The 14,658-nt window shown below is 39.3% G+C and overlaps 1 protein-coding gene across 6 annotated transcripts in view; it reads right to left on the reverse strand.

Annotated features, from left to right (window-relative positions):
- Positions 1-8,798, reverse strand: part of cep295 (centrosomal protein 295) — a 107,552-nt gene extending 98,754 nt beyond the window's left edge. For 5 of the 6 annotated variants that reach the window (XM_073043340.1, XM_073043337.1, XM_073043338.1 and 2 more), the window contains exons 1-3: positions 8,700-8,798; positions 6,388-6,509; positions 5,052-5,252 (exon numbers count right to left, since the gene is read on the reverse strand). In XM_073043340.1, the coding sequence (XP_072899441.1) occupies positions 5,052-5,252; positions 6,388-6,504 (318 nt within the window). In that variant the 5' untranslated portion in view covers positions 6,505-6,509; positions 8,700-8,798. The remainder of the gene's footprint in view (positions 1-5,051; positions 5,253-6,387; positions 6,510-8,699) is intronic. The other variant, XM_073043336.1, reaches the window with a different exon arrangement.
- Positions 8,799-14,658: the final 5,860 nt, after the last annotated feature.

The raw sequence follows: 14,658 nt of genomic DNA on the forward strand, positions 1-14,658 counted from the left end.
GGAAAGGAGGGGGGGAGCGGATTCCGCGAGCGGCTTTGGATCCGAGCGAAATCTGCTTTTAAATTAAAGGTATCAATAACTTTTCCTGGTAGGCTGCAGTATATATATTTTTTACCAGTCGTTAGGAGATATTGGAATGTTGTTCAGTAAAGAAGTATACGCAACGTATATTTAAAAGTAGCCGCGTACGGGCACGGTTCGAAAAAAAGCATTTGCAATATGTATTTGTTTTTGTTACCATATGGATTTAATTAAAAGTTAAAAAAATCCTCACGTGTAATATCTTTCTGTGTAAATATCTCATATTACAACGTGGGACACCTGCGGCCGAAAATCCGGTGCGGCCTAAAATCCGGTGCGGCCTTTACATTTAAAAAAATGATTTTATTTCTAAAATTAGTGCCAGCGGCTAAAAATCAGGTGCGCTCTGTAGTCCGGAATCTACGGTAAGTACAGCACAGAAGCAAAGTGGTATCATTGACACATTAAGATTGAGGAGGAGGTGGTAATGCAGGGTCTTCTGAAAAGCATTATGGTGCACAAATTCCTAGGTCCTGATGGCATATAATCACAGAACATTGAAAGCAGCAGTGATGAGATTGCTTGAGCTCGACAAAGATCTTTGTGTCCTCACCGACAAAAGGTAAGATCCCAGAGGCCTGAATAGTAGCAAACTTTGTTCCATATTTCAAGGAAAAGAGAGATAATCATCGATCGGGAGCCTCAGGGCAGTGACAGATAAGCTACTGGAGAGGACAGTGAAGGACAGGATTTATACACAATTGGAAAGGTATGGCCTGTTTAGCAACAGTCAGTGTGGCTATATGCGGGGCAAGTCGCACCTAACAAACTTGTTTTTTTTTTGAGGACGTGATACAGGAACTAGATGAAGATAAGGCAATAGATAATATCTACTATACATGGACTTTAAGACATTTGATAAGGTCCCTCATAGTAGAAAGTAAAGATGAATGGGATCCAGGGTGAATTGCAAGTTTGAATTCAGAACTGGCTTGGCCAGAGAAATCAGAATGGGGGATGAAAGCCTGCTATTCTTGCTGGAGGCCCATGACCAGTGGTGCTCCAAAAGGATCAGTGTAGGGACCCTTGTTGTTTATTATATACTGTATATCAACGATTTGGATGAAAATCAGTTGATAGCAAGTCTACAGATGACACCAAGACTGGAGGAGTTATGGACAGTGTAAAGGTCAAAGAATACAGAGGAATATAGATCAGTTACAGACATGGGCAGAAAAGTGGCAGATGGAGGATGTGCTTTTAATGATAGGAAGGTGAAGTTATTAACACAAGTACAAAAGTGGCAGGTGCCAGGAATAGGCTACTAGGGCTAATCGTGGAATCAGGCAGTATGGTTGATTTTAAATGGTTTTTGATAGACCTATGAATATGAAGAGAATGAAGAGATATGAATGATACAAGAGGACATGTAATATAAATTGACAGAACATCATAGCCAAATGACCTATCCATTGCTATACTGCTGTAAGATTTAGGATAGGCATAAATAATAGCCAAAACTGTGATATGCATTGAAACCAGTCATAGTAGAAAGAATAGAAATTAAGCCTAGGAAAGGAAGTTTCTACTTAAGAGTAGGCCCTCAAGAAAAAAACAAAAACAGTTCCCTAGTAAAACAAAAACATTAGGATTTATTTTTCTGGGGGGAAAATAGATTTGAGATACGTGACCAGACAGAGTGAAGATAATGAAATGGTAACCTTGAGAATGGGCTGCGGTTTGTCAAGGGATTTGGAATACAAGTCATAAATGCAAGTTCCTAATGCATCAGATAAGATATAATACCCCAGTGACTAAAATATCTAAAATATGGAAACTTAGTAGCACAAATTTTAGAAACTGACATTGGTGCATTTATGCAGTTGATTGAATGAGAGCAGGAAAAACTGCTTTGTTGGATTAAGGTTATCAAAAAAAAGGTGAGGAAGTTCATGTGAATCACAAACCTAAAGATCCAAACATTCTCAATACAAATGAAGGATCATTTCCCTGCACAAATGTTGCCTAACCTGCCAAGCTCCTCCGGCATCTCGTTTGATGCACTCTTCATCTCACTCTCACATCTAAACTTGCAAGTAAGGTTCAACAAATTATAACGGAAAGCAATGCGCAGCTAGGTAGATAGCAAAAGGAAATGGACATTTGACCAATTTGATGACAAGTTTTACAAGAGCTGCAAAACAGCAATGTTTCTACTGGCATCAGAATGTTTCTGATGAGACAAATTAGTAGAGCACATCACATGAAATCAAGGTAATCAAGATGCTGGCATGAACACAAAAAAAAATCCAAGAGAGAATGAAAATGTTAGGTTGGGAAACTGGGGTTATTTATCTTGAGTAAAAAGGGGAGATTTGAAAGTGACAAGTGTAGACAAAGAAGTGCTGTTCCTACTGGTTGATGACAAAGAGATTAGAGATTCCAGATTCTGAACTAAACAGTGTCAGGGAACGCGAGTAAAAACCTTTCTCCCCCCCAATGTAGTAAGTGGTAATTAGTTGGAACCCATTGCTTAGAAGGGTGGTAAAAGTGGAGATAATAAATTTGTTGAAAAGGAAAATTAATAGATACTTGAGGAAAATAATTTGTAGAGTTACAGGAATAGAACAGGAGAATGTTTTTGGACCTCCCCTCCATAGACACTGTCTATACTTCATGCGCCTCAGTTAAGCAGCCATCATAATCAAAGAAATTTCTCACTGCAGACATTCTCTCTTCTTCCCTCTCCCATTGGGCAGAAGATGCAAAAGTGCCTCTTCCCCAGGGCACCACTGCTCAAAACAAGAGGACATGGCTTTAAGGTAAGGGTGGGAAGTTCAAGGGGGATAATAGAAGAATGTTTTTTTTTTACTCAGAGTGGCTGGTGCGTGGAATGCACTACCTGAGTCAGTGGTGGAGGCAGTTACACAAGTGAAATTTAAGAAACTACTAGACAAGTATATGGAGGAATTTAAGGTGGGGTGTGTTATATGGGAGGCAGGGTTTAAGTGTTGGCACATTGTGGGCCGAAGGGCCTGTACTGTGCTGTACTATTCTATGTTCTGAAAGCACATACCACTCAAGGACATCTTCTCTCCTGCTGTTGTAAGACCATTGAATAGTCCCTAGTTCTCCTGACCCCTCAATCCACCTCATTATAATTGCACCTGACTGTCTACCTACACTGTACTTTGTCTGTAATTGTAACACATTATTCTGCATTGTTTTACCCTGCATTACCTCTATGCACTGTTGCAATGAATTGATTTGCATGGTGCTCGACAGCAACTCTTTTGAGCCCATCTGCAGAAAACAGCTTAATTTCTACCTTTAATGTCTCTCATTTTCCTTTCCAAGGTGGATGGGGTTCTGTTGAAGACCCTGACCTAGAGCAACGCTCAAACTTCGGTTCTTTGCAGCGGTGGGACCCGCTCCTGGGGCTCGTCGACCACCCGTTTCATCAATTGGTGCCTTTGGGCCTCCAAGGCTTTGCAGGCCTCAGGACAAGCCAATTCTATGCCGGTGCTGCCGACCGAAGCGTTGCTGGAGAAAACAGAACATCGGATCAGCTATCAGGGGTTCTGCACACAGCAAATTGCATGTCCATTTGCTTTCTCTCGTTGGTAGGGGAAGAGCTTGTTGCTAATTCTTGAGTCAGAGAACTCGGTGAGAAAAAAGCGACATGGCAGACTTTAACACCATAAATCAGTGAGTTATTGGTCTCCCCCCTCACTGTGAAAGGAGGAGAACTCTAAACCTTTATTAGGGAGAGAGAGGACCTGTGGTATGTCAAGTTGTCAGATGAACAATTAGTTTTTGTTATACTACAGATCATGGCCCTTCTTGGGGGCTTTGCTATTGATTGACTGGTAGACGGAAGGTTTGGATGCTTTTTCTTGCTCAAGTGGGGGAGGGAAGGGTCATTGCTTTTCTGCTGCTTGTTCATGGGGGGTGGGGACAGGGAGTAGGGAGGCTTTAGAGTTCTAACATTTTTACTGTCACTCATTCTTTGGGGCACTTCTGTTTTCGTGGATGTCTGTGGAAAACAGGAATTCCAGGTTGTATATTGCATACATTCTCTGATATTAAATGATACTATTGAATGATTAAACTATTGATTGGCATGCAAGACAAGCTTTACACTGTATCTCAGTGCGTGTGCAGTAACAAGCCAATTTACCATTCTTGTAAATCTCCTCTGTGCACTTTACTGCTTAATATTTTTCCTAAAGTAGGGTGATCAAAATTCAAAACATTCCAAATGCAGATTCATCAATGTCTTGTATAACTGCAACATAACAACCCAATTTCTACACTCAATGCCCTGACCATTGAAGGCTAGCATGTCAAAAGCCTTCTATTCCACCCTGTCTAACTGCAATGGCAGTTTCATGAAACTCTTGTACTTGTACTCAAAGGTCTCTCCAGTCTACAATATTTCTTGGGCCTTCCAATTCACTATTAAAGTCCTACCTTCATGTCTTCTCAAAATGCAACACCGCATACAAATATGAATTAATCTCCACTTTCCATTCTTCAGGCTACTTCAATTGTCTCCGTAAATCTTGAAAACCATCTTCACATCACCACTTATTTTAGCATTCTCTACAAACTTACTAACCAGGCCTTTATGTTCTCATTCATATTTTTGAGATGTGGGAGTAGTAAAATGCGTGTCTCTTTAGATAGGTCAGCACAAGGAAGAGTGATTAAAATTTTAAGTCCCACATCAAAAAAGCAGGGAGCAGCACTACTCTTAGGTTAACATGTCCTCGTGCATAAAGCTTTCATAAACCAATAGTTCCTTTACAAGCCAACATCTTTTTATTTGCGACTACATAGGGGAAGAAACACATGACTTTAACTACTTATTCTGATTTGAAATAATTGCTTAATGCACTGTATGTATTCACATTCACCAGTCATTCATCAGCATTTCCCACATGATGGAAAACGCCAAAATGTCACACAAACTTCTGCAGACTGCTTGCCAAATTAGCTCTAAATAAAAGACAAAGAAAGTTACTTACATTTTCTTGAGCTTGTCTGTGGCCCTCACCAACTGCTTTTAAACTACTAAGATATAACTTCTCTAGACTCTTTGTTTTTTCGCCTTGTGCCAATTGCCATTCAGTCTTCAACTCGTTTGCCAGTTGCTCAAGTTGTTGATTACGACACTGCTTTACTTTTTCCCGGATCTGCTCAGCAATGAAACGCTCCTGTTCTCTGACCTGCATCATAAATAATGAAGCATAAAAAGTAATCATCTTAGCTACAGTCACAATATATGTCTGTTCATTACAAGAAAACACAACCAAAACTATTAAGCAAAGTGGTATAGTACACTGGAACGCTATTGCATTGGATCATTAGAGAAGATAATTTTCAATTCTATATTTTCTTTCACTTCAGAACCAGCCCAAAAAAACACGTACAATGGAAATACATTTACAACTGCTGCAAAAACAAGAGTTTTGGCAAATCTTGAGCAAGGCACACAGGCAGGGAATAAATACTTGACATTTCAGGGGAAGACCTTTAATTCCCTTCAATAGATACTGCCTCCCTTGCTGAATTCCTCCAGCATTTTGTGTGTGCTACAACTGCTACAAGCTTTACACAATGAAATCTTGCAATTATCAAGCTTTTATCTGGTAGCATAACCAGCCACAAGGTTAATCTTAAGCATCTTTTCACATAGGCTAAAATACAAAATAAGTTTTATTTCAAGTTTATTGTCACTTAACCATACACATGAATATAGTTAAATGAAACAGCATTCCTCTGGGGCCAAGGTACTAAACATAGAACCAACAGTTACACACAGCACATATAGTAAATACAATTATGATGGCAGAAAAAAAAGTTACAAAAAATACTTTAAAAAATAATGTAGCCCAAGTCCCTGTAGAATGATGGTGCATGGATGTTGACCTGGAGACATGTTTCTGCAAGAATAGCCTGCAGCAGTTCCAAATATCACACAGTGCAAAGGCTACCCAGCTTGTCTTCCCAAGAGCAACCACAGGAAGGCAGCACCAACAAAAGGGACTTGCCTTCAAACCGGCATGGAATCCAGCAGCACATGGCTCCAGTGAATAAGCTTAACTGAAAATGGTCATAGACATTGAGTAAGAGCACTAAAGGCAGTTTTTAACTGCTGATTTTCAACCTGGATTTCACAGTCCCATCCTTGCATACTTTATTAAATACAAAACACATAACATTTAAAGAGAAAATTAATATTTTTAATAATCCTAAAAGGCATCATAAAAAGGACCAAATATAGAAATATTGTCATTATTCTCCATTTTATTTGAAAAAATTAGTGATTTCTAACAGATCGGCATCCCTAATTGATCATACCTGTTTTATTCTTAACCTCCTTCGCCTCTCCTGCTCTTCCTTTATCAAAAGTGCTTCTTCATTTGGACTTAAACGAAAGCCACTCAACTTGGCAACTTTTCTTTTCATCTTTCTCATATCTACTGGAAAAATAACTAAAAATAAATTTCTATTTCTCATTTTTTGGATAGTTTATGTACAAAATATCAACCACAGATTGAATGCTTTCACATAACAGATTCAATGGCATTTAGCTTAAAATTTTATTACAACATAGGGCAATCCCTTCAAGAAACAAGGACATATTTCCCTTCAAATGTAATAATTCAGTCTCAATTTTCTTTCATGCAAATCAAAGACAATTTTAAATATTTATCCAAAAGGAGTTAAGCACTCTGTGCAGAGAAGGAAAGGTGTTAAGGACACAACCTTATGAAAATACTGCTGGTGTTTATTTCCTTGTGTTCTACAATATGGTCACCCAATCAGTTACTCTGTTTTTACACAGTAATAGGAATCACGTCATGGGCACCAAATGCAGTACATTAAATTGGAACAAATGCAGGTAAATTGCTGCTTTATGTGGAGAGTGGTTTGTGAGGATGAAAGGAGTTAACACTATTGGTTTTCTATGGTTGAATGGAAAGGGGCTTTGATAAAAAGGGATGACAGTGATCCCTGTGGCATAACTTTTATAAATAGATCTCCAATTTAAAAAATCACCCATTTTTTGCAACTTTCCATTTTCAACTAATGAGCCAATCTCTTTCTCTCCTCCAGAACTAGCAGTAATGAATCACTCTTAACCCCATGCTCTTATGTGTGTAACACTATCCAAAGGCTTCTGAAAATCCAAATATCCTGCTATTACCAAACATTTTCACCAATGGCTGTCATGCTAACTGGCTTAGAGTTTCCAGCCATCTGTCTCCTGTTTATTTGGAACAATGGTATCATATACTCTGGGAACTTCTAAATACAACGAATTTTTCAAAAACAAAGCTTTCTAAACATAAATCTGACTTGGTAGTCAACTAATCAAAACTTCCCATTGGTTCTCAGCAACCTAACTAAAAAGCTCTATTCCCCCCACCCCCACACAATACTGATGGCAGGCCATCAACTGATATGCTGACAAAATAAAATAGAAAATACTGGGGATACTCAAATTACGTAACCTCTGTGAAGAGAGCAGATTTATATCTACCTTCATCAAAGTCTTAAGCATTCCCTCTTCATTGTTGCTGCTAATTGTTGATCTGTTGACTTTTCTTTGGGGGGGGGGGAGAGGGGGCAAGTGCAAAAACATTATCTTCCCCACTAGTATTTTTTCTTACTAATGTGGACATGAAGCACACTAAGTCAACAATCTTGGTCAAATATCATCAGTCAGCACTTATACATTTCATAGCACATGATATGGAGAATAACAAAATGGATTAAAAACAGCACAATGGAATAATTTTCAGGGAAAGAAATATTACAAATTAATCCCAACCTCAATACTCACTTGCATTGGTATTTTAATTTACTTCTTTTCAGTGTATGCACAGATGAAATTAAGATTAGATTTATTTTTGATACTGAGAATTTAAAATATTGTATCTGAAATCAAATCAGCAGATCAACTTATGCAACCATCTTTTTTGAAACACAGAAATGTCAAAGTAGCTTGAGCTGGTGCTTGGAATTCAACACAGGCTAGTAAATTAATAAGGGCTTACAAATAAAAGACAGGCTCAGAAAAAGAGCAAGACAGGGGTTGGTGAGCAAGAATGTGAATGCATACCCCAAAAAAACAGAAAATGTTACAGGGCTGGCAGAACAGAATATTCATTCTTTAAAGCAATTACTATCATACCATTTCTCCCAAAAACTGGAAAAAAGTTCTATATGAGAAACAAAAAGTTGGATCACAGAAAGGGGAAGCTGTGTAATCACTTTACCAAGATCAGAAGGCGCAATCCAGAATGGAAACTTCACAGAATCGTACTTTAGATTTACGTGTAAACTTAAGACTGGAAGCGTTTCTAACAGCCGTCGCTCAAGTTAACCACGGGCTCAGAACTGATCCCCTCGTTCTCTACTCCCTTCTTCCTTTCACTATCATCCTAAGAACGGGGGGGGGGGGGGGATTAGAAAATCATTCGTTCCTTTGATTTTACTGTAAAAAGAGACACCATCCCATCGCCATCACACCGGACAGCATTGTGGACACGCGGCCTCAACATAAGGAATACAGCCTCTGTGTCGCCAGAATTTTTACAGAATAGTCTATAGGAAGCCTACGCGCACAATGCTTTATTAACTTTAGTATACGTCGAAGGACCAACCTCCATCCAGCAAAAAGTCCCCGATTTAAAATTCGAGCCCACCGGTCGCTCGCCGCCATTTAATAACGAACAGGGCTTAATGACATCATTTCCGTGGTTTGAAATAAGCGTGTGTCGCGGGTCCCATAGCAACCGGAAGGATCCAGAACATCCTGTGGAATTAAAAAAACAGGAGTTTTTCTTGAAAGAAATATCCGCTCTCCACCTTGTTAGTGAAAGCAGAGTAAGCATAGGTCATGAATTTACAAGTTGTGGCGGAACCTGCTTCTATATGTTTTCAGGACACCATGGATAATCCGATTTGACTTTTTAATGAATCAATACTGTTTACCACTGCGGTGGTATCATACAGCACAATGGAAGGAATGGAGGTACTACTGCACCATAAAGATAGTACAATTGGCATTATCCTAATACTGCAGAGTGCAGTGAGATTGGTGAAAATGGAATCAAATGGATTTTCCCTCCAGTGAACTTACTTATGCCTACTCTGGCAGCTAAGCCCTTAAGAACTCATCTCCATGTTCTCTGGAGAGAATGGTGAAGACTGATGGAACCAGACAATTTGAACTGTTACATTACCTCCCCACTGATCCACCTCCAGACACTTAACCCTGCAACCAGACTAGACGTTACACCTGCTACTACACCTCCTCCCTCAATACCACTTGGGTCCTAAACAGCAAAGCATGTGCTACCGGACCACGAGGAAATGATATGATTTGGTGATCTGAAACGGTATGAGTCAGCTGCACTTTTCCTCATTCCCTGTCACGCCCACTGTTGAACTTGAATGCACGCAAGGTCATCAGTTGTATAAACGCAGTGATACCCTCGCACCAGAGATCACTGGTTGGCCTTAGGTAAGGGCAAGAAGTGCCGATGCTACTGGCCTGGAGCACAGACAGATGGGCGCCACCTCTAAATCTGTTTAGCACACCGAATGTTCGTGGGGAACCCGGTGCTAAAATATTTGCAGACCTAATTTGGGCTCAGGGTTTCGTAAGTAGGAGAGCAGCTACCTCGCTGTGATCTACTGAAAGTCATCCATCGAGCCAAACTTTTGTCGGCCGATAGATCCTACCTACCTTCAAGGGGGGTGGACATCACGCCCGTCGCGCTCCTCGCTTTGTTGGTCACTCTCTCCATCACCGCGGCCCCGGTACGGGGACCTCCGGCCCTTACCTTGTCCTCTCACTGGTGTGTTGCAAATGATTTTATATGTTCATACGAGGAAAATATGCACTGTGTGTTTAATATCCAAACTTCACTTAAAATGTTATGATGCTATTGACTTATGTGAGTTATAATTGACTTATCACTATATTCATGTGAAGAAAATATGCGCTGTGTGTTTAATATTAAATTCATTAGATAAACTCATTTAGAAACGAAATTGAGTGTATTAGCCACTTATAAGTGACATACAGTTGACTTATCACCTATATTCTGGTCGTGATTAATACCCCCTCCCACATCCCCTGCCCCCATCGGCTGGTCCGCAAGAATATTGTCAATATTAAACCCGCGCAAAAAAAGGTTGGTGACCCCTGCTAAGCAGGAGAGGAGGCACTACAGATGTGAAATGATCAATCATTTATCATCTGGTGCTCCTGGTATAGCTTCCTGTACATAGATGAGACCCATTGCAGATCAGGGAATTGCTTCTTCTTCCAGAACAGCCAGGATCACCCAATGGCCAGCAATTTTAATTCCATTTCCCATTTCCACACTGACATATCTGTCCACTGCCTCTTTTGCCAAGTTGAGGCTAGAAACACATTAGAAGAACAACATTTCATATCCATCTTGGTAGTCTTGAACGAAATGGCATCAGCATCAATTTTTCTAACTTTGGTAACCACACCCTTTTGCTCCCTTCCCCTTTGTTTTTCCTTATCCCCTGGGCCCATTACCCATCTCTTTTCCCCTATCCTGCCCTCATGAACTTCCATCACCTTCACCTTTTTCCCTCTGGTTCCTCGCCTCCTTCCCTTTAGCTCACTGGTAGGTTCACTGTCCTAGCCTATCAGTTTCCATCTCCTTCACTCCTTTGCCTCTTCCACTTATCACCTTTCAGCTTCTCATTTCGTTCCTGCTCCCCACCCCAACCTGCCTATCATCCCCCTCACCTGGATTGACTTATCACCTGCCAGCCCATTGCCATGCCACCCCTCCCCTCTCCAACACCCTTAAATTCTGGCTTCTGCCAGGCCTGATGAAGGGTCTCAGCTCAAAAACGTCAGCTGTTCCTGCCTGACCTGCCGAGTTCCTCCATTTTGTGTGTGTTGCTCTAGATTTCCAGCATATTTTTTTCTTGTGTCTCCAGTTTGAATTGGAAACATACGGCAGGTATAGATGACCTGATTCAAGGGAGTCTCTAAAGCAATATAGAATATGTGGGAGGGAACCTAAGAATGAAATTAGGATGTCACAAAGGGGCCATGACATAGCCTTGGCAGGTAAGATCGAGGAGAATCCCTAGAGAATCTGTATATGGAGAAAGAAGCTAGCCAGGGAAAGAAGAACCAAAGCAATAATCTCTGTGTAGCTCTCTGAGTGAAGTCCTAAATGAATACACCTCATCTGTATGCACCAAGCAAAAGGGCTTGGAACATAGTGGGGTTCATGTGGATATTCTTGAGTGTCAATATTAAGAAGGCCATATTAGATGTCAAGGAATGCATGAGGGTTGACAAGTCCCCATGGGCAGATGACACTTTACCCATGGGAATTGAGGGAGGAGATAGCAGAGATCTTTGCATCTTCTTTAGCCACAGAAATGGTGCCAGAAGATTGAGGATAATTAATTTTGTTTCTTTACAAAGGGCAGTGGGGGTAAGCCAGATAACTACAGGTTATTAAGTCTTCTGTTAGAAGGCTTATTTTATTTAGAGATATATCATGATAACAGGCCTTTCCAGCCCCCCAAGCCTGTTTCACCCAATTACACCCATGTAACAACTTAACCTACAAATGCATATCTTTGAAACCTATGGGGTCACAGAGCGAATGTACAAACTCATTTCAACAACAATGGAATTGACCCTGGGTTGCTGTCACTGTAATAGTGCTGTGCTAACTGCTATGCTACTGTTTTGCTCTATTGGAGGAAGCTATCTGAGAAAATCCCAAGAGATTTGTAAAGGTAAGGGACTGATCAGAAATAACCAGCAGGGTTTTGTGCATGGGAAATCCTAATTTGATTGAGTTCTTAAGGAGGTAACTAAAAAGATGGGCAATCAACATTATCTTTATGAACTTTAGTGAGGCATTAGACAAGTTCCTGCATGATAGGCTTATCCAAAATACATGGTGACCTGGCTAATTGTATCTAAAATTGGCTTAGTGAAGGCAGAGGATAGCAGTGCACTGATTCTTTTTTGATTGGTACTTTGTGTCAGAGGTATACCACGTGGATCATAGCTAGGACCCTTGTTTGTGTTTGTTGTGACTGACTAAATCTGAGCCAAACAGAATGTGAATACAGAAGTCTGTATTCACACAGCAAACTTTCAGGAGCGAGAATCCAAAAGAATCTCACTCCTTTGACATGATGTTTTATACTTCTTCAACACAAAGATAATAGTAAACAATTAACTACAGTTTCATTTACTATAATAATCTATAATCACGTACTTACCTTTATCATTTTGAATTATAGTCAATTAACATTACAGAATTACATATTTACAATGGTGGCACATCCCAAACAGCAGAATCAAATGGTTCCATTTAAAAGTGTTTGAAATATCCTTTATAATATTCTATACCAATGTCTATTCCAAAGCCTCTGAGTACAAACTCCAGACACCAGAGTTGAGGGATGTCTCCATAAATATACAACTATCCCGAAGGTTACATGATTAAATAGATGTCTTGAACTCTTCATGTAAGTGGCAGGGATATATTTTTAACAATGTACCAATAGCAGAAACATTAGTCATAAGTTTAATGCAGGAGTTCTCAACTGGTGTTCCGTGGAGCCCTAAGGTGACATGAGACACCATGATTTTAAAAAATACGTATAGTTTTCTAAACTTTGCATGATGTGCGACGCAAGCGCTCGCCGTGGTGGGCAGTGAACAAGCAGTCCCATTAGCAATCTTGTGAGAGGTCTCTCAGCCCAGTATAGCAATGCACAGTAGGACCGTGGTTATTTGGTTGAGTCCTTCTCAGTCTTTTTATGCAAGATAGGGAAGGCCGTTGATAATTGGTGAACGCTGTATTGCACGGAGGGAGGATGGTAAGCCAATGGGGAGCGTGAAGTGTGTTTTCCGAGCATTGAATGGACTCGCCCAACTTGGGCTGTGATGTCAGTCTCTTCTTAGTAAGAAAATGTTTTTCCAAAGTATTGTATAGAATTGTGCCTTAGGCTATATTTTTATTCATATTGCTTTGGCTTATGGTTTTTAGTAACTTTACTGTTCAACATTGTCAATAAATTTTCATGTTGGAATTAGCATGAATTAAAATCAATTTACGACCTTTATTTAAATTATCTACCGAGCTTACCTTTAGAAAAATTAAATCCCATTTTGGCTTGAGCCATTTATTTAACAAAAATTTATTATGTTTGCCTTATGAGTTTTTAAAATTTATGAAAGGGAAAGAAAAAGATTAATTTCAAGAAAGATAAGCTGAGTTTAACTACCTGTTTTTTTTAAAGAAAGGCTGGCAAAAAATTCATTCTGTAGTCAAATGAACATTGACAATTAATTTTGGATTATTATATCTACAACCTACTGATCACGCTAATGTGCCGTGAGCTCTAGATATTATACTTTTTATGGCGAGATTTCCTGAGACCTGAAAATTATTTCAAGGGAGTGTTCCTCCAAGGTTGAAAAAGGCTGATTTAACATGAAAGGAAGGCATTTTAAAGGGGATTTGATGGGATTTTTTTTACCTAGATTGGTTGATATCTGGAACTTGCTATCAGAGATGGTGGTGGAATCAGATTCAATCACTGGATTTAATAGATATTTAGAAAATAATTTGAATTGGCATGGCATAAGTGGATGCAGACCTAATCCTTATAAATGAGTGTAAATGGGTAAAAAGATCAGAATGGGCCTGGGGGATCAAAGGGTCTTTTTCTGTGCTATGTAACTCCATGGTTCTATAAGTCTATCATGTGTTGATGGCCTTACAGTCATTAGGGTTATGGAAATTCACCCTTACTGCACTCACAAAACACTACCCAAAAATTTGATATACAGAGTGAAGTTTGCTATCACAGAACTTAATGAAAAAAAGTAAATGAATCAACACAATTTTATTTCAATTTGCATTTCTTGACACACGAGCAAATGGCGTGGTCTCACGTTACAAAACGTCAAAATACAGTTTGTTTTCTTTATTTGTATTGATTTCTTACAAAAAAGAATACAGAGCACAGGAGGATCTATATCATATATCAATTACAATATATGTGAATCACACTTATAGTTTCATTACCCTATATTCATGTACATTGAATTGATCGTAGTATGGAAAAGTAATAATTTTATTATTATAAAAAAAATCTAAACACTACTAAGAAAAGCTGTTTGGTAAAGAAAGAAAAAGGAAAAAAAAATCCTTATAATATCGTAAAACATATTATTATCCAACATCTGTACTTGATAACAAATCAAAGATTTTGAAAGTACTTCAAAAAAGGTCCCCACAATGTTATAAAGTCTTCTCTTGATTCAGAAATTGAACAACAAATCTTCTTTAAATTTAGGCAAGACATAACATCGCTTAGCCATTGAGCATGAGTAAGCGGAGCAACATCCTTCCACCTAAGCAACAATGCCCTCCTAGCTTTAAGAGAAATAAAAGCCAAAATGTGCAAATCAGATGTCTCCAAGATAATATATTTTCCTCCAACAGTACCGAATAAGGCAGTCAAAGGGTTTGGTTTAAAATTTACTTTAAAAAGCACAGAAAAAGTTTGAAGTACTTCCTTCCA

This window comes from Hemitrygon akajei, chromosome 4, assembly GCF_048418815.1.
Source record: "Hemitrygon akajei chromosome 4, sHemAka1.3, whole genome shotgun sequence".
Classification (NCBI taxonomy): Eukaryota; Metazoa; Chordata; class Chondrichthyes; order Myliobatiformes; family Dasyatidae; genus Hemitrygon; species Hemitrygon akajei.